This window comes from Schistocerca cancellata, chromosome 4 (assembly GCF_023864275.1).
Source record: "Schistocerca cancellata isolate TAMUIC-IGC-003103 chromosome 4, iqSchCanc2.1, whole genome shotgun sequence".
NCBI lineage: Eukaryota > Metazoa > Arthropoda > Insecta > Orthoptera > Acrididae > Schistocerca > Schistocerca cancellata.
Window position 1 is genome coordinate 39,241,914 of NC_064629.1, and position 26,649 is coordinate 39,268,562.

The 26,649-nt window shown below is 40.7% G+C and overlaps 1 protein-coding gene across 1 annotated transcript in view; it reads left to right on the forward strand.

Moving 5' to 3' along the window:
* Window positions 1-26,649, forward strand: part of LOC126183365 (structural maintenance of chromosomes protein 4-like) — a 313,166-nt gene that overhangs the window by 43,280 nt on the left and 243,237 nt on the right. The window contains exons 4-5 of the mRNA XM_049925284.1: window positions 16,548-16,769; window positions 19,249-19,370. Coding sequence (XP_049781241.1) covers window positions 16,548-16,769; window positions 19,249-19,370 — 344 coding nt within the window. The remainder of the gene's footprint in view (window positions 1-16,547; window positions 16,770-19,248; window positions 19,371-26,649) is intronic.

A 26,649-nucleotide genomic window follows, 5' to 3' on the forward strand; every position in this document is an offset into this window, starting at 1 on the left:
CATGCAGTCAGCACCAGCATGCCAGTCAGGAATGACAGGGAAGAGAAGGCTGTGAGGAGAGATCAGCCAATTGGCAGCCCAGTTCAACAGCAGCTCCAAGATTAGCCAGTTCTACAGCAGCAGCAATTACAGCAACTTTGATAGCAGTTCAGGACAGACTTTTGTGAATTATATATCAGCAGTCACTGCAAAGACTGATTATTTTGTGTGTTGCCCTTTGGCATTTACACAGATGTGTCACAAGCAGAGTTAAGTATTGTATTTCAGTAATTGTAATAAAACTCATTAATACAACTTGTTTGTCTAGCAAACCCAATATGCAGTTGATGATGAGGCTGGACAAAAGATTGGCAATGAGGTGAATGAATACCAAAGTGAAAACCTGTTCACATTTTGCACCCAGATCCACTAGTTGCCACAGTTTTGTTTTGCCATGGTATTTTGTTGGCACCTTAATTCTACCTTGTCTTTTCTTTGCAGGGGTGTTTACATGTTTTAACTGAGTCTTATGGTGTTTTTTTCTTTTCAGTGGTTTCAGGTGGGCATTGTAGGTGCTTACTTTATTGCTTGCATTGTCTGTTTATTGCATTTGCCTATTCCGAAATGAGCAACCCATCCCCCCCCCCCCCCCCCCTCTCCTGCTCAGGCACCTCAGCTGCAAACGATAGATGCAATGCAGCTAACACAGATGTTGCAGTTTCAGACACTGCAGATTGCAGTCCTTCTAAGCTCGGTACAGCAGTTATTGGTGAACCAAACACCTGACACAGCCCAACATGCAACAAATGTAGCTCTGAGTGCCATACTACCTTTTCACCAGTTTAATGAAAAAGAAAGAAGAGGAATGGCTCAAGTGGTTGCAACAGTATGAAGCCCACATCATTTCTCACAAAGAATCAGATACTGTGAAACTAAACTACTTTTTTTCATCAGTGAGAAGTGCAGTTTTTTGCCTCTTTCAGAAATTGTTCCCTTACGTCACTCTGAGTGAACTTTCGTATAACCAGCAAGTGAAAGTGGTGGCAGCTAGGCACAAATTCTTTCATTGCAAGAAAAGGTCAAAACAAACTTATCGTGAGTGGTCAACAGATTTGGAGGGTATGATGAGGAAATGCAAATTCAAATGTGCTTGTGGTTCTTTATATTCAGATGTTATGCTGCACAATGCGATCATGTACAATCTAACTGATGTCAAACTTGGAGAACAGATTTTTAAAGCGTCAGGTCCATCATTTCATCATGTACTGCAAATTCTAGATCAGTATGATTCAAGTGTCATAGCAGACAATAAATTTGAGCAGCCATCAATTTGACTGAGTTGTCCCTTTGTTTATGACAAGCCCAGTAGGCAGCAACAGCATGTGCACGCCAAGACATGTTAAGTCCTCTAAACAGGTGTATGGAATTAAGTCATGTCCTTAGTACTATTCACAGCACAAATGCCAAGACTGCTCATCCACACAAGGGCAGTGTTATGTTTGCAGCAAGAGAGGTCGCGTACAATCCATATGTTTGCAACAGAACTAACATAAGAATTCTGCCCACTCACACACATCTAATTGCAAGGCCCATGTAATCAGTTCAGTGTATTCAAAGCATGCTGCAGGCATCAGCAAAACTAGCAATCAAACAGTTTATTCAGTGCTATACCAGTCCAACAAACTTTTTGTTCACTTGCATATTAGTGGAAAACGTGTGAAATTTCAGTTGGACATGGATGCCTCTGTTACATTGCTGAATCATAACACACATGAACTATTATGCTCTCCACACCTGTCTAAAACTAGCACACACCTGACGGCTTACAATGGACAAGACATTCCCGTTCTTGGAAAATGTACTTCGCCTGCCATGTATCACTTGCATGCATGAACTGTGACTTTCACTGTGGTACAATCACACGGTTGTGAGAATGTATTTGGCCTTGATTCATTTGATTAGTTTGGTTTTCACATCCAGGACAATGTGTTGTCAGTGACTGCATTCAATGCCAAAGACAATGCTGCTTGTTGGAAGAATTCCCTGACAAGGGGAGGCCGCCAATTGTGAAATTCAGATTCGATTCATACTGCACATAATAAAAGCTCATGGCCAGAGTTGTAATGTGGCAAAGCACCAAGATGCACTTCTCAGCCGTTGTCAAGAAAATCGACAGTTAAAAGAAACCATTGCGGTGAAATACTCTCTATGATTAATAGTTTTCTACAGCGTCGTGGCTCAGCGGTAAGCCCTCGGCTTAGTAAACCAAAGGTCGCCGGATCGAATCCCGCGGCATGCAACTTTTTTTTTATTATTAGTTTTTTGTAATTTATATATATATATATATATATTAATGAATTGCTTATGCATATTGGTGAAGGCGGATCGCTCTCCAATTGTACCGCCTCCATTTTTCCGTTTGTTTAGCAAGGTGTACCAAAGCTCTCACGTCCGCACTGATTTTTGACGATGTTATAAGTTGCGCTAGGGACCGCATCTACCATCTTTCGAAGTTAGCAGGCAACTATGCTGTTATGCGGCGGCTCGTTTCGGCCCATTCAACATCTGTCCATCAAGTGTTACGAGCGAGTAACGGATTTTATATTTCATACCTACCACAACAAATTTGTGTTCGTGGGGTCTCTATTCTAATACGAACGCTTGACTTACGCTATACGTCTTCGTTTCGGAATATTGTTTCTACGTCTTCCGTTAACTATACGGGGTAAACATTATGAAGACAATTAATAACATTTGTGAAATACAACTTTGTTTGCGGAAAACATAATGATGTTCGAAGTCGCCAGTTTTTCCACGACAAACGACTTTCAACAACTTATTATATGCATAATTGTTGCAACTGATTGCCGGGAATTTTATTTTTATATATATATATATATATATATATATATATATATATATATATATAGACACACATTTGAATTACAAAAAACAAATACTAAAAAAAAAGGGTTGCATGGCTCGACATTTGATCCGGCGACTTTCGGATTACAAACCCGCGCGCTTACCGCTGCGCCACGACGCTGTAGAAAACTATTAATCGTAGAGAGTATTTCACCGCAACGGTTTCTTTTAACTGTCGATTTTCTCGACAACGGCTGAGAAGTGCTTCTTGGTGTTTTGCTACATTATACCTCTGGCCATGAGCTTTTATTATGCGCAGTATGAATCGAATCTGAATTTCACAATTGGCGGCCTCCCCTTGTGAGATCTTTTCTGAAGGTTTAGCCAAGGCTAACCATTTTGTGGCACATATTACTACAAAAGACAATGCTCAGCCAAAATTTTGCTGGGCCAGAACTGTCCCCATTGCATTACAGGATAAAGTAGCTGCTAAACTTAAAGAATTACAAGATAGCAGAGCTATTGCATCCATACAAACTAGCCAGTGCGCAAGTCCACTGGCTTTCTCCCCAAACCTTCAGGTCACTTTCACCTCTGTGTTGACTAAGTCTGTGGTCTACCCACAAACTGTGAGTGATACCTACTCATTGCCCTGTCCAGAGGATCTCGTGGGCAGATCAGGTTCTGGTCACTACTTTTCAAAAATTGATTTGCAAGATACAAATCTTCAAATACCATTAGATGAGAAATCTCAAAGCATATGTGTTGTGAACACTTATTTGGGCTTGCTTAAATATTTGTGTGTGCCTCTTTCCAATGTTTCTGCACCTACCATTTCCCAACGGCATTTGGAACAACTGACTGCTCAAATACCAAACTGTTTGGACAATATTGTTGTGGCTAGTCTCATACCTGAAGAACACACTGCAAAACTGCATGCTTTATTTCATGTGTTATCTGATGTAGTACTAAAGTGTAGACTGAATGAGTGTAACTTTTTTAAACCTGAGTTGCAGTATCTTGGTCATATCATAAACAGTCAAGGTGTACATACTCTTCAGTCACATTTATTAGCCATACGTGATCTGCCAGTGCCTTGCAGTGTCACAGAATTGCAGTCAGTCTCATGGAAAATGAACTATTATATTCAGTTCATACCAAATGCTGCACAAATCACAGCTCCATTGCATTACTTGTGTTGCAAGAATGTTCCCTTTGTTTGTACAGATGAGTGCCAAGAAGCTTTTTAAAAACTAAAATCTGCATTGCTCAATGATCGAGGCTTGGTTAACTTTGATCCTAACAAACCAGTTGTGTTACAAGTTGACATTTTTTCTTACAGAATCAGTGCATTGCTTTTGCACAGATTTGGTGATAATGACAGATCTATTGTTTTCACATCAAAAGTGTTATCTAAAGTTTAGTGTAACTATTCACAAATAGAGGTGGTGGCATTGGCTATTGTGTATGGTGTCACCAAATTGCACCACTATTTGTATGGCAAAAATTCTACTTAGTAACAAATCACAAGCCATTGCAGTGCTTGTTTCATCAGATGAAGGCAGTTCCTGTACGAACTGCCCATAAATTGCAAAGATTGGCTTCATTGTTGTCTCAATACCAGTACCAGATTGTGTATCATCTGGTAATACTCAACATGGTAATGCTGATGCACTTTCATGTGTTCCAATTGGCTCTGATGCAGACTTTGACGCTTCTGCTGCAACTTGTTGTCACATCGATGCTCATTATTCTGAATTGCTTCAATCCTTTCCTACGCACTAGAGGAAAATTGCACAGGCCATGGAAGCTGATTCCAATTTGAACATTTTGCTAAAATACATTCGCACATCTTGGCCTCACCCATTGCTTAGCATAATGAATGCTTTAATGCACCTATACTTTGCACATAGGCATAGCCTTGGTACACAGCAATGTGTGAGTCTTTTTCAAAATGACACTGGAAAATCATGTGTATTGATCAACAAAGCTTTACATTACTTCGCAAAGGACACTTGGGAATTGTTTGTATGAAACAGTTAGCATGTCGACACTTCACTTGGCAGGGTATGTACACCCAAATAGAACATATTATGTCACAGTGTCAAGCATGCGAGGAAAATCAGTCTGCTTGACCACAAAAATTCCCTGCTTGGCCTCACTCATAATCACCACGCAATGTGTGCACATAGACTTTGCGGGACCTTTTCGGGACATTCACTGGTCGATTGTGATTCACTCTTATAGCAAGTTTCCTTTTGCTGTGCCAGTGAACTCAACAAAGTCATGTAGCACAGTTCAAGTGTTGTCCTCTGTTTTTGGCCTCAAAGGTTTGCCAGAGGTCACAGTGTCGGACAATGGCCCTAAGATCACGTCAAATGAATTTGCAACATTCTGTGAATGCAATGTCATACGGCATCTAACTAGTGCACCATTTCATCCACAGTCCAATGGCAAAGCAGAACATTTTGCCAGATCCTTCAAGCAGCAGACGGTGGCTAAACTTTGCTCTGCAAACATTAGGGATGAAGCATTATAACTGTTTCTCATCTCCTATCATTGGCATCCATGGACCATTGCGAAAGGAATTGCTTCATGGCCACTGCCATCAGACACTCCTCCACGTGCACCATCCTCTGCAGCATCTGGCACTGAAGGAAGGAGGCCACAAGTATCACTTTGTGTTGTATCATATTGTGTTTTTCTGCGATGTTAGTGGCAGCAGATTATGGGCGGGGCCTGGGGTCTTGCCACAGTGATAAAACTGGTTCCCGTCAGATCATCAAAGTGCTGTCAGGCTGGGCTAACACTTGGATGGGTGACGATCTGGTCTGTCGAGTGCTGTAGGCAAGAGGAATGCACTCAGCCCTTGTGTGGCAAATGGAGGAGCTACTTGATTGAGAAGTAATGGCTTCAGTCTCATAAACTGACATACAGCCAAGAGAGTGGTGTGCAGACCTTCCAAGGCCTGTTCAGATTGAGTTTAATATTAGATTTTAGATGATGGGCATGAGGTGAGGTCCTTTGTCAACTTGGCACATGTGTGTATCTCATTTCAGGCCCAGACGGATTGCGGCACCAACATCACAATCAATTTAGCCACTGTCATGTGTTCTGTGATCCTTCTGTATCTCTTCCCACAAATTCACAGATAGCAAGGACAGCGCAGCCACAGCAGCTGCCAGAGTGTGTTTTCATGACACTGTGGGATGACCCCATGGAGACAGATTCTTTGCCTCCTCCGTCTCCTCTTGTCCTACTGATGAAGCTGGACACACCCACACTGCAGCAACTGATGCCTTCTACATCTTTGTATGGGCCTTTGGAGCTGGACACGTTCCTTCTAGACATTTTCTGGCAGACATTTCTACCAGAGCAAAGACCGGATGGCAGGGTATGACCGGAAGTCTGACGCCCCTGCAGCCACAGTTTCTGGTCCATCAGAGCACCCGTGCTCCTGCCTCCCCTCCCATTGTCGTGCTTCATATACAATGACATTCCGTCACTTTGGGATTGAGAAATCTTATGGTATACAGTCAGTGCTGGCATGCCAGTTGGGAACAACATGGAAGAGAAGGCTGTGAGAAGAGATCAGCCAACCACATGCTGACTGACCTCCCTTCCAGAATGACAACATGACAGCAGTGGCCTCTAGGTGAAGAGGACATAGGAGCCATGCCCGACTAGTGGCAGCCCAGTTCAATAGCATCTTTAACATTAGCCACTTCTATAGCAGCATCAGTGAGAGCAACTTGAATAGCAGCTCAGTACAGACTTTTGTCGGTTACAGAACAGTGGTCACCACAAAGACTGATTACTTCATATGTTGTCCTTTTACTTGCGACACATCTGTGTAATTGTCATGGTTAAGTATTGTATTTGATTAATTGTAATAAGACTCATTAACACGACTTCTCTGATTGTTTGTTTAGTGAATCGAGTATGCTGGCTTCCTAGACATAACAGATAGTAATTCAGGTGGCCCAATAAGGATTAAAGTTGCCTGACATTGTTGGTGGTGGTAAGTCCTGTACAGCCTGGGCATACTGCAGCGTCGACCAGATTCCTGAGGTGCTTAAGATATGTCCCAGTTATTCCACAAATGGAACAAAAAATTGGTAGTTCTCCTAATTATAATTAAGATCTGCAGTATAGAGGATGGAGAAAAGAGCATCTAGATTGCCAGCCAGGTCTTTTGAAGACCATCCTGCCATGATAATATCATCTAGGTATTTTGCAAAAACAGACATAATGTCTTATGGGATAACAGCAATCAGTGATTTTATAATATTACTAAAATTCGTCTTGATTGCAAATTTTTTATTCATATGACCGGTTCCGGTTCATTCAGAACCATCTTCAGATCTGTAAAAATAACGATACTAATTTACTATTTCAGGGGAGCAAATGTATATATAAATCGCCCTATGTTTTTTAGATCATATAAAAATAATTTTACTGTTTTTTAATTCTGATAGGTACAGATTTTAACCTTGACATCTATGAGGTGCATTCCAGTTCTAAGGACTCTGATTTTTTTTCTCTGGACTGGAAAGAGATAGAAACATGTGCATTGTTTTAAAATGAGGTCGCGTTCATTGTCAATACGTCCCAGAGATGGCAGCACCGTACGGCAGATGGAATTTTACTGCCAGCGGCGAGAATGAGAACTGTTTTAAATACTCAAAATGGTGACGTTTTCCTTACTTGAACAGCGTGCAATCATTCGTTTTCTGAATTTGTGTGGTTTGTCGACAGTTGAAGGAGACATGTGGTGATGGAGTTATGGATGTGTCGAAAGTGCGTTCGTGGGTGCGACAGTTTAATGAAGGCAGAACATCATCTGACAACAAACCGAAACAACCTCAGGCTCGCACAAGCCGGTCTAATGACATGATCGAGAAAGTGGAGAGAATTGTTTTGGGGATCGCCGAATGACTGTTGAACAGATCGCCTCCAGAGTTGGCATTTCTGTGGGTTCTGTGCACAGAATCCTGCATGACGACCTGAAAATGCGAAAAATGTTATCCAGGTGGGTGCCACGAATGCTGATGGACGACCACATGGCTGCCCGTGTGGCATGTTGTCAAGCAATGTTGACGCGCAACGACAGCATGAATGGGACTTCCTTTTCATTGGTTGTGACAGTGGACGAGACATGGATGCCATTTTTCAATCCAGAAACAAAGCGCCAGTCAGCTCAATGGAAGCACACAGATTCACTGCCACCAAAAAAAATTCGGGTAACCGCCAGTGCTGAAAAAATGGTGTCCATGTTCTGGGACAGCGAGGGCGTAATCCTTACCCACTGCGTTCCAAAGGGCACTACGGTAACAGGTGCATCCTACGAAAATGTTTTGAAGAACTAATTCCTTCCTGCACTGCAACAAAAATGTCTGGGAATGGCTGCGTGTGTGCTGTTTCACCAAGACAACGCACCCACACATCGAACCAACGTTACGCAACAGTTTCTTCATGATAACAACTTTGAAGTGATTCCTCATGCTCCCTACTCACCTGACCTGGCTCCTAGTGACTTTTGGCTTTTTCCAACAATGAAAGACACTCTCCATGGCCACACATTCACCAGCCATGCTGCTATTGCCTCAGCGATTTTCCAGTGGTCAAAACAGACTCCCAAAGAAGCCTTCGGCGCTGCCATGGAATCATGGCGTCAGCGTTGTGAAAAATGTGTACGTCTGCAGGGTGATTACATCGAAGTAACGCCAGTTTCATCAATTTCGGGTGAGTAATTAATTAGAAAAAAAATCGGAGGCCTTAGAACTTGAATGCACCTCGTACATATTTTAATTAAGTATTTTTAATATAAAATAAAAAAAAAGATCTACTGAATACAGTATGTGCAAATGGCATGTAACAAATGTACCAGACACCACCTGTCTGTAATAGTGTTACAGTTAATGTAAATGACGTGCACTCTGCCAACCAATTTTATGTGACATAGCATGTGAAAGTTGCTGGATTTGGACGGGTTACTCCTGTAACTGAAATATCAGGTACGTTCTGGTACATTTGATGCTGATTAGATAGGATGAAAAAGATTTGCTTCCTTTTTACAGATCTGAAGATGGTTCTGAATGAACCGAAACCGGTCATATGAATAAAAAATTTGCAATCGAGATGGATTTTAAGTAACATTATATCATCTAGGTAGTTGGCTGTGCCAGCACTTCCCATGTAAGATGTTCCAAATATTGCTGAAATATTTATGGGGTGCCTGCAGTCAGAAAGGGGAGAGGGCTGTAGCAGAAGAGACCAAAAGATGATTTGATTACTAGCAAATCGTATGACACCTGATCCAGTGAAAGCTGCAGATATGCATCCTTGAGGTCAGTAAGAATCTCGTATATCTTTGGGATGGAGTAAGCATCCACAATGGATTGCACTTCTATCATGTTCTTGAAATTGCCACGTATTCGGAGGGAGCTATCCAGTTCGTTGACCCGTATGGTGGGTGTTGCCCACTAACTATTGGAAACAGCTATCAAGATGCCAGGATCTTGCAAAATTGCAGCTCCACCTTTAACTTATCCTGAAGGGTGAATGGGACATTCCAAGCCTTTAAAAAGTAGGGTATGGCCATTTGGCGGAGAGTGACAAAGTAAGAGATGTTGGTCAAACATTGGCCCCTGGCCTCTCAGCACATGATGTAATATTCCTGGCCTACTCTGAGCAGCCCCCAAGGATCAAATCACATTACATAACTTGTAGGAACACAAAACATATTGACCTTGATGCTCTTAATAGCCGATTGCTCAGAAATCTCATGGCATCAAATAATCAGAGAACCTACAATCGATGGCAAAATAAATGAACTTGGTGATAAACTCACTGCCCTCTATGACAAACATGCACATGTGCACACAATCTGTGTAAAAACCTCCTGCTCCATGGCTGACAGCTGAATTACATCCCATGATGACTAATAGGGATGATGCCCACAGGCGTTTCAAGGCAGATCCGAAACCCGAGCGTTTCGAAGAATATAGAAAGCCATGGAACAGTGTGAAACAATGCATTCACAATGCTAAAATCAGGCACACTCGCTACCTTGTATGCAGTGATCTGACGCCCACGACTCTATGGAAGAATCTCCGTAGCGTAGGGGTCGGAAAGGCAAAATCGGAAACTACTTTTCATGTGTGAGCTAACGAATTAAATGAATTCTTCTCTGCACCTCTGAATACCAGCACGGCTGATAATTACCGTCCACAAGAATCCCCAAACAGGGTAACTAACAACGATACCTTCCATCTAAAACATGTAACAACAAATACGGCAAGAAAAGCAATAATGAGAATCTCTTCTGATGCAATAGGCAACGACAGTATCAGTATAACCATGATTAAGAATGTTGCCGATATCTTAGTACCTGTCTTAACTGACATATTTAATTTTTCCCTCGTGAACGGAATATACCCCACTGCATGGAAAAGAAGCATAATTCGAACCATCCCTAAGATCAAAAACCCGCAACTGCCTAGTGATTACCGACCAATTAGCATACTGCCTGCTGTTTCCAAAGCACTTAAATATATTGTTCATGACCAAATCACTGAACACGTGCATGAATTCAGCCTATATGACAAATTTCAATCCGGTTTCCGTAAACATCACAGCACAAACACTGCTCTAATTAAAGTAACTGATGACCTGAAATATGCCATTGACAATCGAAAGGCAACAATATTGATGCTACTGGACTTCAGCAAAGCTTTTGACACTGTTAACATTGACATATTGCTCAGAAAAATGCAACAGCTTAATTTCTCTGATAGTGCAATTACATGATTTGAAAGCTACTTAAAATACAGACAGCAATGTGTTGTCTGCGTAAATGAAAAATCTTCCTGGAAACATGTTTCCTCGGGAGTGCCACAAGGATCAGTCTTAGGACCACTTTTGTTTTCTTCATATGTCAACGATATTTCGTCGGTTCTGTCCTCCTGTAAATATCATTTCTATGCCAACAACCTCCAGCTCCACCTAAGCATCAGACCTGAAGATGTAATCACTGCGATCGTTCAGATGAATGATGATCTGTCTTCAGTAGTGACATGGGCGAAAAGCCTGGGGCTTAAACTAAATGCAAAAAAGACGCAAGTAATCTTAATAGCTCATCAGAAATTAATAAGTTCAGATTTCCACGAATGGCTACCTCCTATTCTGCTCGACGGTACTCCAATACCATATCAGAAAACAGTGAAGAACTTGGTTGTAACTTTGGATGAGCATCTCAACTGGGCAGAGAATACAGTTGCAGTGTGCCGAAAGAAGTCTGCTTGTCTCTATGCTCTCAAAAAGTTTCGGAACATATTTCCACAGGACTTGAAACACCAGCTCGTGCAAGCACTCGTTCTACCGAACCTCCACTATTGTGATGTGATTCAACAAGGCATGAGTAGTGAAAACAAAAGATGGCTAGAGCTAACCATGAATGCCTGTGTGCATTACACCTGCAACATTCGCTGATATGATCATGTTAGTGCTTCATACTCTGAGCTAGGGTGGCTGCGGCCGGACAAATTGCATGACTACCACACTCTATGTCTACTTCAGACTCCTTGTTGTGCAAGCACCCCAGTACCTTGCTTCAGAGATTAAAAACCTGTCATGCCATCATAATCGAAACACGAGGTCACTCTTACTTGGTATCCTAACTGTGCCCACTCACAAAACAAAAACTTTTGCAAACTCCTCCTCAGTTGCCGCTGTCCACCTCTGGAACAAACTGCCCCTTACCTTGCGCAAAATTTAATCTCCTGCTGCTTTTAAGAAGAAGTTGAAGCATTTCCTACTATCATCCTCATAAAGTTCTCCGCAAAATTAATGTACAAGGCCAATCCTCTCATCTGTCAAATAGCAAAGCTAGCATCTCCTATCTTGCTCCTGAGATGCCTTCCTCTTCATCTATCTCTATTAGCCATGCAATCTTCTTTTCCTTTATATTTCCTTAATTATGTTTCATCATATCTCTCTATTCTTCTCCTCCCTTCACCATGAGTCTCCCTCATACTCCCTGCTGCCAGCACTCCTATCTATAATCTGTCTCTTCAATAATGTCTAATTATAACAGTACTTATGATCTACGAATATAAACTCTATATGTATGTGTTTTTCCTGGTGGATCTTTCTAATTGTTTATTTCACTTTTTGTATTAGATGTAGTTTAACATGCCTACTAAAACATATGAATGTAAAATAAGTAGAATGTCTGGTTAGATGTAAGAGAGGGCCTGATGGCCCTAATCTTACCAAGTTAAATAAATCAATATTTAAATAAATAAATAAATAAATAAAGTGATAGATGCTTAAAACCTCACAACACCTGTAGTAGGAGGCTCAAACACTGAATGATACTTCTCGTGAAAAGTGTGGAACTAAGGATTGTCAATGACTGGCAGTATGCTACTGGTCAAATTGTGCATTTCTAGTCCCAAAACAGTAAAGAGGTCAAGTCCTAATATGTCTGTCACCCCTGAGGTATCAACAAGGAAGCCCGTTGGAATATGACGATGAACTCTCCTTTGACTGCCACTATGTCACTGCTGTAACTGCAGAGATGCTGGGAGAATGGTTGTAGTGGAGGAGAGGCTTACTGCTGGTAGGTGTTCCACATAATAGAAGCAGTAGAACTGGTGTCCATCTGGCAGTCAACAAGGTGATCATTGATGAACACCTGGAGGGAAATTTGTTGATATCAGACAGAAAGATTGGCATGGACGTGAAGCACCTCTGGGGCCACCATGTTTGATTCTTCCATTGGGAAAGTGTCCACTTGAGCTTAAACCACCCACATCTTGGTGGTAGCCCTGCAGACTTTTTTTTTTTTTTTTTCTCCTCATGACATGGTGCAGGAGGCATGTGCGGCATGACAAAATGGGCAATGGTGCTGAGAATGTGTGATGAAATGGTTAATGCAGGAGTGCAGCACACAGGGAATTCCTGTTGACTTATAGGTGGAAAATCTGCAGGGAGCAGGTGTGGCTAGGGTAGCAGGCAGTAGGGTTGACTGCATAGATAGGAGGAGGATCTTGTATGGAACCTGATACATGAATGAGTGGTCAAATGCTTGAACAATCTGAAGACAAGCATCCAATGTGGGGTCTTTCAGTTTCATCACATCTGTCCAAAGCCCCTGATTGAGTGCTTGTACCAGGAGCATGTCGCAAATGACAGACATGGCATAAGACTGTTTACAGGCTTTGCTGAAACACCAAAACTGACATTCCTGAGAAAGACCTTGGAGCATCACAATCAAATCCTGTTTGGACTGACCCTGTTGCTTATCGCAACTGAAAAATTTGTGCTGCACTGCAGTGATGTGGCCCTCCTCAGAGTCAAAATTTTACTTCCTCATATGATACGGCATGTGGTCCTCATTCAGGTTTTAGTTGTTGAAGGAGGCAGAAAACCTCTGGTCCATAATAGTCAAGGAGAAACACACTATGATGGGTGTCTCCTGAGATATTATATGCCAGTAAATCTGCTCAACTGGACTTGCATTTGGGAGGACGACGGTTCAATCCCACGTCCGGCCATCCTGATTTAGGTTTTCTGTGATTTCCCTAAATCACTCCAGGCAAATGCCGGGATGGTTCCTCTGACAGGGCACGGCCGACTTCCTTCTCAATCCTTCCCTAATCCGATGAGATGGATGACCACGCTGTCTGGTCTCCTTCCCCAAACCAACCAACCAAATCTGCTCAAGGTGCGCAACATAGTTCATCCAAGGTTTGACTTCGTCAACAGGGAGAAAGAGTAGAGGTGTGCCACAAAGTCCTGTAGCTGTGAGTTCCAGCTGAGCAGGGGATTAAGAGCTATCAGCAAATATTGGCATAAAGCTCACTACCATGCCAACCAACCCTTGCTTGACCTGCTGCATGCCCCACAGAAAAGCTACATTTGTTGTGTCATGTCAAAGGGTCCAGATACTGGCTGTTCAGCCTTGGAGAAATAAGAGAAATAAACTGAATATCCAGTGATCTGGGAGAAAAAGGAACAGAAAAAATAATACAACCTCTGAGGCACTAAGTCATATGCCTGGAACATATGGTGAATAAAGGTAGTGAGTCATGAAGACTATGCGACTGATAATGCCTGACAATGGAGGCTGAGCGTTTGGCAAAGTTGGCCAAGTATGTCTCAGGAAATTGCTGGAAAGTTATTGGCCCCACTGTGGGGCTTCTGACTGGGCTATGACTGGTGGGCTGCTAAGAGCTGGTACAGAATTGTCCCACAGCTCCGGTGGAGTGAACTGCCTATGTGTTGGCTTGTGCCACTCTATATAGACTGTGTGCAGAGGAATTCATGCTGATCCATTCCTGGACACGTGACATGGTGGAGGAAATAGGTCCCTGGCACGGAAGATCTCTGATGTTACTGGTCCTGCCATCTGTCGTGCTTGTTGTGATCGATAGTCTGCGGAGGCAGTGCCTTGTATGTATGCAAACCCATGATGCTTCAGTGTCTGAGAGGCTGCCAATCCCTTTCAATTAACAGCAGATACATGGCATACATGAAATCATTAAATATTTGGAAATATCTACAGCTTTAAAGATACTGGGTATTCCAAAAATTTGCCAATTTTTTTTTATATATATAGAGGGGGAAACATTCCACGTGGGAAAAATATATCTAAAAACAAAGATGATGTGACTTACCATACGAAAGCGCTGGCACATCGATAGACACACAAACACAAATATACACACAAAATTCTAGCTTTCACAACCAACGGTTGCCTCGTCAGGAAAGAGGGAAGGAGAGGGAAAGACAAAAGGATTTGGGTTTTAAGGGAGAGGGTAAAGAGTCATTCCAATCCCGGAAGCGGAAAGACTTACCTTAGGGGGAAAAACCCAAATCCTTTCGTCTTTCCCTCTCCTTCCCTCTACACTCGCGCTCGCGCGCGCGCGCCCACACACACACACACACACACACACACACACACACACACACACACACACATATATGTGTGTGCGAGTGTGTACCCGTCCTTTTTTTCCCCTAAGGTAAGTCTTTCCGCTCCCGGGATTGGAATGACTCCTTACCCTCTCCCTTAAAACCCAAATCCTTTCGTCTTGCCCTCTCCTTCCCTCTTTCCTGATGAGGCAACCGTTGGTTACAAAAGCTAGAATTTTGTGTGTATGTTTGTGTTTGTTTGTGTGTCTATCGACGTGCCAGCACTTTCGTTTGGTAAGTCACATCATCTTTGTTTTTTATATATATAAAAAAACAAAGATGATGTGACTTACCAAACGAAAGTGCTGGCACGTCGATAGACACACATTCCTATCCAAGGGGAATTTAAAATGACACACACACACACACACACACACACACACACACACACCATTAAAGTCACATTCCCTGCACAAATTTTTAAAACTTCGAGAGGAGTAATATTACTAAAGAAGAACTTTTTACTTATCTTTATTATCTCATTGTTGTTTTTGATGGCTCAGTCGTGTCTAGGAGTACTTTCTTGCAGCTGAAAATTTTGATTTCCTAAGTTCGTGCTTACAAAATAACTGTTGAAGAGTTGCCTGTTGCCATGAATATCTTTTTATTTTCTCCCATTCTTATAAATCATGCTGAATTTACAATTTCCACGTTCAAAAAACCAATAATTACATTGTTGGTGACAAGTTTAGCAAACTATGTGTGTTTCCATCAGAGACATGCCCACCAGTACTTACATTCTGTGGCACTCACAGTATTCCAAAGACTTTATAAAGCAAAAGAGTTTACAAGACAAAAGATGAATCATTGCTAAAATATATCATTGTTTTATAAATTAATCCAGAAATGCATTTAATAATTAGTGTTAGATTGTGCAATTGATAATATGAGTTTTAAGTATACCAGAAATTTCATGATTCTGATTGTTCTTAAAAGAAGAGTAATTTTAACCATTAGTACACATTGATTTAACACATTAGTTTCCTAATTATACATTTTAGTCTGAAATATAATACATCATATATAAAATCATATGAATTCTTTTAACGAAACAGCTAAGATAATTTTAACCTATGCAAGATTCGAGATTATCATGGTATCGGTTGCCTCTATAAACAAAAAGGTAATGTTAGAGGATGATGATTCATTACACATGCTGTTATCAAATTCTTGGTTTGTATGACCGATTATCAACAGAGATTCTTCTAAAGCTGCTGAAGATGTGTAGGAAATCTGCTCTTTCATTATCAAAGTTAATAAACGGATGGCTACAGTTAAATATATAAACATATGGAACATCCCAAATTGGTAAGGCCAGAAGTAAATGGAGAGAAAGCACACAAAATGAAATTAGACAATCATCAATTAATGATGTATGGAATTTCTTAAATGTTAATTAGAAGAGAGATTAAGTTGTATTTTGACCAATAAATTAACTGTGATTTGGTGAGCAGGTGGGTGGTCTGGTATTCATGTGCAAACTACCTAGAATAGGGATTGAGGAAAGGATTAGAGAGGGAGAAAGGTATCTAAAGGAGAAAAGTGATTTCTCTTCTTAGTCATATTTTGATATGCGTGAAACTAAATGTTAGTCACTGTATTGCCATTGAATTGCAGTTGTGCTTTATTTATGAGATAACTGCAAACTGTGTTTATTGCTAAATTGACATCATTACAATAGTCCATTCCTTTCATAACATAAGTTTACTCTTAAATAACAGCTATCAGATTATGAAGAGCTGTATGAGAAATATCAAGGGCAGTTGATGAAATTTAAGGATGAAGAAATTCAGATTAATAGTGACTGTATTCAACTTGATGCCCAACTGAAGGAAGCTCTGGAACACATTCAGGAAGATATTGCTAACCTATGTGAGGAAAAGGATTCTCTCCAGTACAAGCTCACTAAAATTCAGGAAGTTGTTGATGGAAAGAAATCACAGGTACTTACTGTAGTCCATACTGATTGCTAGATAATTCTTTACAATGTCATTTTATATATTAATATTTCTACATACAGATATATAATGTTCAACTAATTATTAACACTATAAGCTATCAAAATGATCTGCAGTTGTAGTTAACTGAGTTTTTTAAACTGGTTATTTTGATAAAATTCTCTACTTTAAAACCAATATTGCTACACAAAAAATTGCAACCAAATGAACTGATATGTAATGGTATACCATTTAAAAACTTAGACAATCATACTAGTTGAGAATTTTCTTTAGAAGTGGCTTGTTTGGACTGCAATAATCACTATGAATGATTTGAAATTTCCTCTCAGGTTAATGGTGTTAGTACTGTTACAGAACAATTACTAACATCATCATCTTCATTATATCAATAGAAAATTTTTGCGAATCATCATCTTCCCCACTGAACAGTGAATTTTATTTACACACATCCACAAAACTTTTGCATCACCCCAGTTACCAGAACTCCTGAAGATAGACATTGACTGTGGATATTGTATTATAGACACAGTCTGTTTGACTGTTCAGAGATTTCACTAAAGCCACCCAAAGATGTAAACAACCATGCATGAGCAGCGCTTATTAGACAGAGAGGGTCCGACGGTCAATGAGTTCCAGTCATTCCACCTGAAAGGAGGTACATTGCTTGTGTTGTCTGTAGTTCAACCATGTCTATACAGACAATATCATGGTTTGATGGCATCCACATAGTTATGTTGTGCCAGGAAGGGCAATCAACAAGGGAAGTGTCCAGGCATCTCAGAGTGAACCAAAGTGATGTTGTTTGGACATGGAGGACAAACAGAGAGACAGGAACTATCGACGGCATGCCTCACTCAGGCCATCTGAGGGCTAATACTGCAATGGATGACTGTTACATACAGATTATGGTGTGGAGGAACCCTGACAGCAATGCCACCATGTTGAATAATGCTTTTTGTGCAGCCACAGGACGTTGTGTTATGACTCAAACTGTGCTCAATGAGCTGCATGATGCACAACTTCACTCCTGATGTGCATGGTGAGGTCCATCTTTGCAACCACGACACCATGCAGTGCAGTACAGATGGGCCCAACAACATGCCGAATGGACCGCTCAGGATTGGCATCATGTTCTCTTCACTGATGAATGTCACATGTCCTTCAACCAGACAATCGTCTGTGATGTGTTTGGAGGCAACCTGGTCAGGCTGAACACCTTAGACACATTGTCCAGTGAGTGCAGCAAGGTGGAGGTTCCCTGCTGTTTTGGGGTGGCATTATTTGGGGGCGAAGTATGCCGCTTTTGGTAATGGAAGGTGCTGTAATGGCTGTACGATAGGTGAATGCCATCCTCTGACTGATAGTGCAGCCATATTGGCAGCATATTGGTGAGGCATTCGTCTTCATGGATGACAATTCGTTCCCAAATTGTGGATATCTTGTCAATGCCTTCCTTCAAAATGATGATGTTCGACTAGAGTGGCCAGTGTGTTCTCCAGACATGAACCCTATCAAACATGCCTGGGATAGATTGAAAAGGGCTGTTTATGGATGGCATGACCCACCAACCACTCTAAGGGATCTACGCTGAATCCCCACTGAGGAGTGGGACAACCTGGATCAACAGTGCTTTGATAAACTTGCGGATAGTATGCCATGACGAATACAGGCATGCATCAATGCAAGAGCACGTGCTACTGGGTATTAGAGGTATCGGTGTGTACAGCAATCTGGACCACCACCTCTGAAGATGGAACAACATGCAATGTGGGGTTTTCATGAGCAATAAAAAGGGTGGAAATGATGTTTATGTTGATCTCTATTCCAATTTTCTGTACAGGTGGTGGAACTCTCTGAACCGAGGTGATGCAAAACTTTCTTGATGTTTGTATTTATATTACATCAAAACTACATGAAACTGTGATGCCTGTAAGGCAGAAAAGTAATATACAAAATAAACATATGCAAAAATATTAAGAAACTAGTATGAAATTATAGCAAGTGAACATTTTGAAACATTATTAATTTTACAGTTGCGTTATAGCATGTCCAATGATTGCAACCATCTAATACCGTGTGATCCCAATGGGGAATCATGAAGACAAAATTATATCAATTACAGTACACACAGTCATCATATGTGACTGGAATGAGAAGAATCCCTAACATGTGGTATTGTGCAAAGTACCCCCTGGAATGAGAAGAATCCCTTAATGTGGTACTGTGCAAAGTACCCCCTGACAGTCACGGCACATTCGTTTTTAGAATTTATACACACACACACACACACACACACACACACACACACACACACACACACACACACACACTTGAAGTATTGCAACACCAGTAGCATAGAAAAGCTATCTTTGGAAACAAAATTATTCATTTAGTAACTCAAATACTAAAATTTTTGTGTTCTGCTTTGGCACAGTCTCTCTTTATTCTGTTTTTCTCTTTTCAGTATGAAGTAGCAAAATCTGAGTTAGAAGTATATGTTCTTCCTGAAAGGACAGAAAAAGAGAAGTTGAAGCTTTTGATTCAGAATCTCGAGAAAATGACTGAACGTCTCTTAAAAACAAAGGAGTAAGTATATTCAACTAGACAACCATTTTCACAGGAGTATTGTGGTATTTTGTACATTCTAAGTGCAATCTAAAAAAAAAGATGATTGATGATCATGACAGTTCAGAATTAAGGCCATATGTCTAATTTTGATAAGTTATCAAAGTTCTTTCTGATTGTGATGTACACAAACACTTTAAAATAGGTAATAGAATCCTTATGTAGAATTTATACCCACATGTAATGTTCAGAGTGAAACTCTATATTTCACTACAGAACTCTTCAACTTCCTTCCCTCAGAAATAAAACAATACAGTGGGTCCTGCTGGAATAAAATTAAACAATCTCACCAAAATATTCTGTAAACTACTTGATTCTTTTAATTCATGCATTGCTTCTTGACAGTGGTATTGGGGGTGGTAATGCCTTTTTAAATAAGTCCAAGGCTTACAGCACAAGAGGAACTACTAGTTGAATGTTAGAGATCATCGCCAGGTTGGATGAAAGACAGATACTGAACCAGTTCACAGACATACTGCTAGATTTTTTACTGGTTGTTTTGATCACTGCGCAAGTGTTATGGGAATTCCTGGATGGAAGAAACAATTCTGTTCATGAAAAACTATTGAGAATTTATAGAGAACCTGCATTTGTGACAGGCTACAGAATGATCTTACTGGCACCCACATCCATCTCACATAAGTACCACAAAGAAAAGATAAGAGATATTAGAGCTTGTATGGAGGCATATAGACACTTGTTTTTCCTTCATTCCATTTGTCTAAGAAAGGCACCATTTATACTGCAAAAGCTCGTGAAGTGTCAAGAACTATATTTATTCATCATCCTTCTGTGTATCACTCCTTTATTGACAGTGAAGGCAATATTAAGTTAATTACAGCATGCACAGACAATTACTCAATCCTTCTTCCCATGCTCTGTATTTGACTGGAATAGGAAGAACCTCTAACATGTCATAGTATGCTGAGTACCCTTGGCCATTCCCTTCATAGTGGTTTATTATGTGTGTATGTAGATATAAACATGGATAAATAAGTATATAAATAGATAACTGATACCATTTGAAAATAAGCAGCATGCAACTGTAGCAAAACAGAACCTGAATTTTAAATGGAAAAAGCAGCAGTCTCCCATAGTAGTGGTTCTTCTGTAAACCCTGCATAGGGCAGTAACTGTTTTGTTCTTACATGTGTGTTGACCACAAGGCACTGAACCAACACAGTACAACTTTTTTTCTGTGCTGCAATTACTGTCTCTTCTTATTCTATTCCCTCTCTCTATCTTCGCCTGCTCTCGTGATGATCTAGATCTCACCTTGGTCTTGTTTTGGCTTTTCCTTTTTGATGCCTTATGTTACTTCCTACCTTTCTTAACTTGTTCTAGTCCCACCCTTATTTCAAATCCATTCTTCTCCAAATTTCTGAATTGTGCAGAAAAGGCCAGATGCTGTGGCACATAAGTATCTGGCAGGGTGCTTCAACCATGACATCCAGTTCTCGGTGTACCACCTGTCAGACTCAGAACCTAATTGGGTAGCCAGTTCATTGGAAGGAACTATCATGAGCCTCCACAACTGCAGCCTACCTAAAAAAGCTGGGATTGTATTGCTGGCATCTGAACTTCAATGTGCATTTATATCAAGGAATAGGTGGTCATTCCCATTGGGGCACTGGTACTTCGGGCAATACTCATAGTGCCAGGTGGCTATTGCCATGGCTGGGTGGTGCCCATCGAGAGAGCTCCTGGTTATAGTGGGAGACACCAGGGCAGAAAGTCTGTCATGTAGCTACTCAAACTTATTGAAGCTAGCATTTTTGAGACTCCAGCAATCTCTCCATTTTGGAACTCTTACTGTGATAGATTCCAATAAGGCATAGTTACGACTGGAGCTATATGATATTTAATATGATATGCAGTGTGACTCATGATACTCCACAGAAACAACCTGCAGAAGTGGAAGCACCTTAACTGGTTCACATTAAGACACCAGTGATAGAACACAGAAACATCTCTGCTGTATCACCCAGCACAACACAGAATGCCAGATTCTCTACACAACATGAGAAGAATTTCATGTCATCAAATGAACTAAAAAAAATTGTTTTATATAGATAAAGCAAAGCTATGCCCATCTCTGTGGATGTGATGTACATGTACACAAAAAACAAATAATTAAAATTACAGAAAAATTGGATGGTTTATTTGAGAGAAATTGCTTTACAAATTGAGCAGGTCAATAATGTATTGTTCCACCACTGGCCCTTGTGCAAGCAGTTGCTCTGGTTGACATTGATTGACACAGTTGTTGGATATCATCTGGGATATTGTGCCAAATTCTGTCCAATTGGCATGTTAGATTGTCAAAGTCACAAGATGGTTGGGGGACCCTACCTATAATGCTTCAAATGTTCTCAACTTTGGAGAGATCTGGCAATCTTACTGGCCAGGGTAGTATTTAGCAAGTACAAAGAAAAACCATAGAAACTCTCCCAATGCACAGATGGGCATTACAAGGGACAGATCCAGAAACATCTTTGGCCTGTAATCTCATTGGTTAGAGTAGAATTGTCTTCAGTGACGGGTCCCACTTTGAACTGAGCCCTGACAACCAGAAAATATGTATCTGAAGATCTGCTGGGTTGCAGCAGGATGCAAACAGGACTGTGGCCCACCATACAGTCCAACAACTAGGAATGATGATCTGAGATGTCACTTCTTATTGTAGCAGGACCCTTTGATTGTCATCTGCAGCACTCTTACAGCACAGAACTGCACTGATGATATTCTATGACCTGTTTTGTTGCACTTCATGGCAAACCTGGGCCTACAGTTCAACAAGATAATGTCCACCTGCACATGGCAAGAGTTTTCACTGCTTATCTTCATTCTTGTCAAACCCTACTATGGCCAGCAAGATCAATGGATCCTACCCAATTGAGAACATTTGGTCGTGCGGTAGCATTCTCGCTTCCCACACCTGGGTTCCTGGGTTCGATTCCCAGCAGGGTCAGGGATTTTCTCTGCCTCATGATGACTGGGTGTTGTGTGATGTCCTTAGGTTAGTTAGGTTTAAGTAGTTCTGAGCTCTAGGGGACTGATGACCATAGATGTTAAGTCCCATAGTGCTCAGAGCCATTTGAACCATTTTAGAACATTTGGAGCATTATGGATGGGGCGCTCCAATGATCTCGTGATTTTGACGATCTACAGTAACACGCCAAATGGACAGAATTTGGCATGATATCCCTTAGGATGACATCAAACAACTGTCAATCAATCCTGAGCTGAATAGCTGCTTGCATAAGGGCCAACTGCTCAGTTTGTGAATCTCTTTCTGTTGAAATCACCCATTTTTTTCTGAAATTTTAATCACTTGTTTATCTGTACATCTACATATACATCACATCTACTGTATTGCTACAACAGGATCCAAATATATTACTTATCCTAGTAATGACTTATTTTCAAGTATACCTTTGGTGGATTTTATTTATAGATTGGCAATCATCCATCCTCCCCACAAAGTAGACCACATATGTTCAATAATATTGAAACCTGGTTACTGAGGTGGCCAGGGGAGATGTGGCAGTTCATTCTCATGCTCATTAAATTAATCCTGGATTGTATGACAGTTCATTCTCATGCTCAAAAAACTAAGCCTGGATGATGTGAGCTGTGTGAATAGAGGCCCTGTCATCTTGGAACACTGCATCACCATTGGGGAACAGAAATGGTATTACAGGGTGGACCCAAACCAGCAAAATGGTCACATAATTACAGACTCATATCATTAACATCAATATGCAGTAGGATTTTGGAACATATATTGAGTTCAAACCTTATGAATTACCTCAAAGAGAATGGTCTATTGACACACAGTTGACACGGATTTAGAAAACATCATTCTCATGAAAGACAACTACCTCTTTATGTACACAAAGTGTTGAGTGCTGTTGACAACGGATTTCAAATTGATTCCATATTGCTAGATTTCCTGGAGGCTTTCAACACTGTACCTCACAAGCAGCTTGCAGTCAAATTGCATGCTTGTGGAATATCATCTCAGTTACGTGACTGCATTAGTGGTTACCTGTCAGAGGGGTCACAGTTTGTATTACCTGTTGGAAAGTCATTGAGTAAAACAGAAGTGATTTCTGGCAGTCCCCAGGCCATCTGCCATTCCTTATCTACACAAATGAATCAGGTGACACTCTGAGGACCCGTCTTAGATTGTTTACAGATGATGCTGTTATTTATCATCTGGTAAAGTCATCAGAAGATCAAGGAACATTGCAACAAAATGTTGAAAAAATATCTGTATGGTGTGAAGATTGGCAGTTGACCATAAATAATGGAAAGTGTGAGGTCATCCACATGAGCACTAAAAGGAATCCATTAAACTTTGATTACACAATAAATAAGTCAAATCTAAAGGCCACAAATTCAACTACATACCTAGGAATTACAATTAGGAACAACTAAAGTTGGAAGACCACCTAGAAAATATTGTGGGGAAAGTGAACCAAAGACACTGTTTTATTGGCAGAACACTTAGAACATGCACTAGATCTACTAAAGAGACTGTCTACACTATGCTTGCCTGTCCTCTTTTGGAATACTGCTACCTGGTGTGGGATTCTTACCAGATAGGATTAATGGAGTACATGAAGAAAGTTCAAAGAAGAGCAGCAAGTCTCGTATTATAGAGAAATATCGGAGAGTGTGTCTCTGACATGATACAAGATTTGGGGTGGACATCATTACAACAAATGCATTTTTCACTGTGGTAGAATCTTCTCACAAAATTTCAATCACTAACTTTCTCCTCCAAATGTGAAAATATTTTGTTGACACCAACCTACATAGGGAGAAATGATCAATGTAATAAAATAAGGGAAATCAGGGCTTCCACCGTAAGATATAGGTGTTTGTTTTTTTCCACAATCTGTTAGAGTGCGGAAAATAATTATTGTGAAGGTGTTCTATGAAACCTCTACCAGGTACTAAGTGTATTTGCATGGGACCCATCAAGTACGATGATATGGCTCCCAAAGTCATCACTGAACCCCCACCATGTTTCACTCTTGGGATGTAAACTCAGCCAGAAAATGGAAACAGTGTGAAACAAGACCATCCAACCAAATAACATTCTTGCATTGGTCCATAGTCCAGGTTTTGTGGCTTTGGCACCATGTTTTCCTCATATATCATTGATGAGTAGTCTTGGAACTGTAGTTCACACTGCAGTTCCATGCTTATGGAGCTGCTTTTGTGTTGTTTTGATGCTGAAAGTATTAACAAGTGGCACATTCAGTTCTGCAGTGACTTCTGCAGCTGTCATCCCCTTATTTTTCATCACAGTTCTCTTCAGTGACCATGTGTCATGATCATTCACACATTGAGACTTAGAGGATGATCATCGCCCACTTTCTCTGTATGCTGATAAATCTTCAATTTGGTGCTCCTTGAGACACCACACACTTTGGCTACCTTAGTTACAGAAAGCACCCACAATATGTGCATCAACAATTCACCTATGTTTGAATTCCCTTAGCTCTGACATAACACTTGAAACTACCCAGAACATTGTTTTGACAAGACCTGATGCTTGCAGCGTATTGAGGACATTCCACAGGTGCCGTTCATTGTCAAATACAATAGTGCAGCCTCCAAGCTTCATTAGCATTAGCATTTGCATTTACGTTCAAGCATATATTTCTTCTGGTGTTCCCATATTTTTGTTCATCCCCTGTATTTATGTAATTACCACAAAATTTCATGTTATTATTACATCTTTCATGTTAGGGGACTTCAAAAAGTAAGATACACATTATTGTGGCAGGTCAAGTCGCTTTTATTGAATGCTCCACTACACTCAAAAGTGACACAGAGATATGACACTAGTTTTCAACATTGTCACCAAGTCTCTGCAAATAACTGTCAGAACATCCTACCAATTGTTCAGTTCCTTAATGATAAAAATCCACTACTTGGTCATAGTCATTCAAGAATCAATGTCTGAACATCTTTATCAGGAAATCTTAGATTGCTTGAACTTTCCCATCCGTGGTCAGTGTCAATGTTGGTGGCCTTCCTTATTTAATGGCATCACCCACGTCTGTGCCACCTCGGTTTAATAGTTTGCAACATTTCACATTGGCTGGATGCAACATTGCTTTTGGTCCACAAACTGCCAAAGTTTCATGGTGAACCTGTGTGCAATTCAGACATTTCTCACACAAGAATCATACCATCCTGTATACTTGAAATTGAGTATATTCCCAGTTGGTGCACCATTTCACTCCCACAGTGCAATGCATTTGTTACCCAAACCACAGCAGAAGTGTGTGTGCAAAAAACCCTCAACACATACTGTCCTCTAATAATGAGCTACTCTTATCCTGAAATGACCTTAGCACACAATGACAAGCATAAATTACTTTTTGAAGTCCCTGTCTAATGGTCTATTCTGCTATTTTTTATGTAACTGTAAAAAACAGTTCCATTTTCCTGCAAAAGAGACAAATTTTGCATCTACACAAATGTGAAACCCTTATGTACATACAACCCACCAATGAAATGACTTTCTGGTTTTATCTGTCATCTTAGGTAGATGCATGTCATGGAACATCCTTTCTGTTGATGATGATGACACAGGCTTTGTTGTTCTGGAGTATTCCCTCATTGGAAATGCATCATCTGTGCCATCACATTCCTCATTTTTTCTGGACTCTCATCTTCCTTTTGCATTCTCTTATCAGAATGAGAAAGTATAGGTCATTGCCCAATGTAGAACCAGTGCTGTTTCAAAGACAATGTATTGCTGTATTTTTTTGATGACATAAACTATCACTTAATAGTAAATAGTCCTTGGTTGGAACTCAAATAGTGACAACACTGCTTTGCAAACACTATGCAATGGACTCTACTATTGTTGCTGATAGCACACGTTGTTGACCTACCTTACCTACGAGCAAATGGACTCACCTGTCCCACATCACTGGCGAGTGCACAATCGAGGGAAACACAGTCACTGAGAGCAAGCAGTCTAACGTAATGGTGTCACTACATTTTCGAAACAGGAACATTGGAGTTGGATCAAGATTGAATGTGCCAGAGGTCATACAGTATGACAGTGTCATCAAGGTCTTCAAGAGGCATGTGGGGAATCAGTATTGCCATACAGAACAGTGGCACATTGGGTAAAACCCTTCAACAAAGGTTGGCAAACTGTGGCAGACATGCATCAGGCAGGTTGTCCTTGCATTTCTGAAGAAGA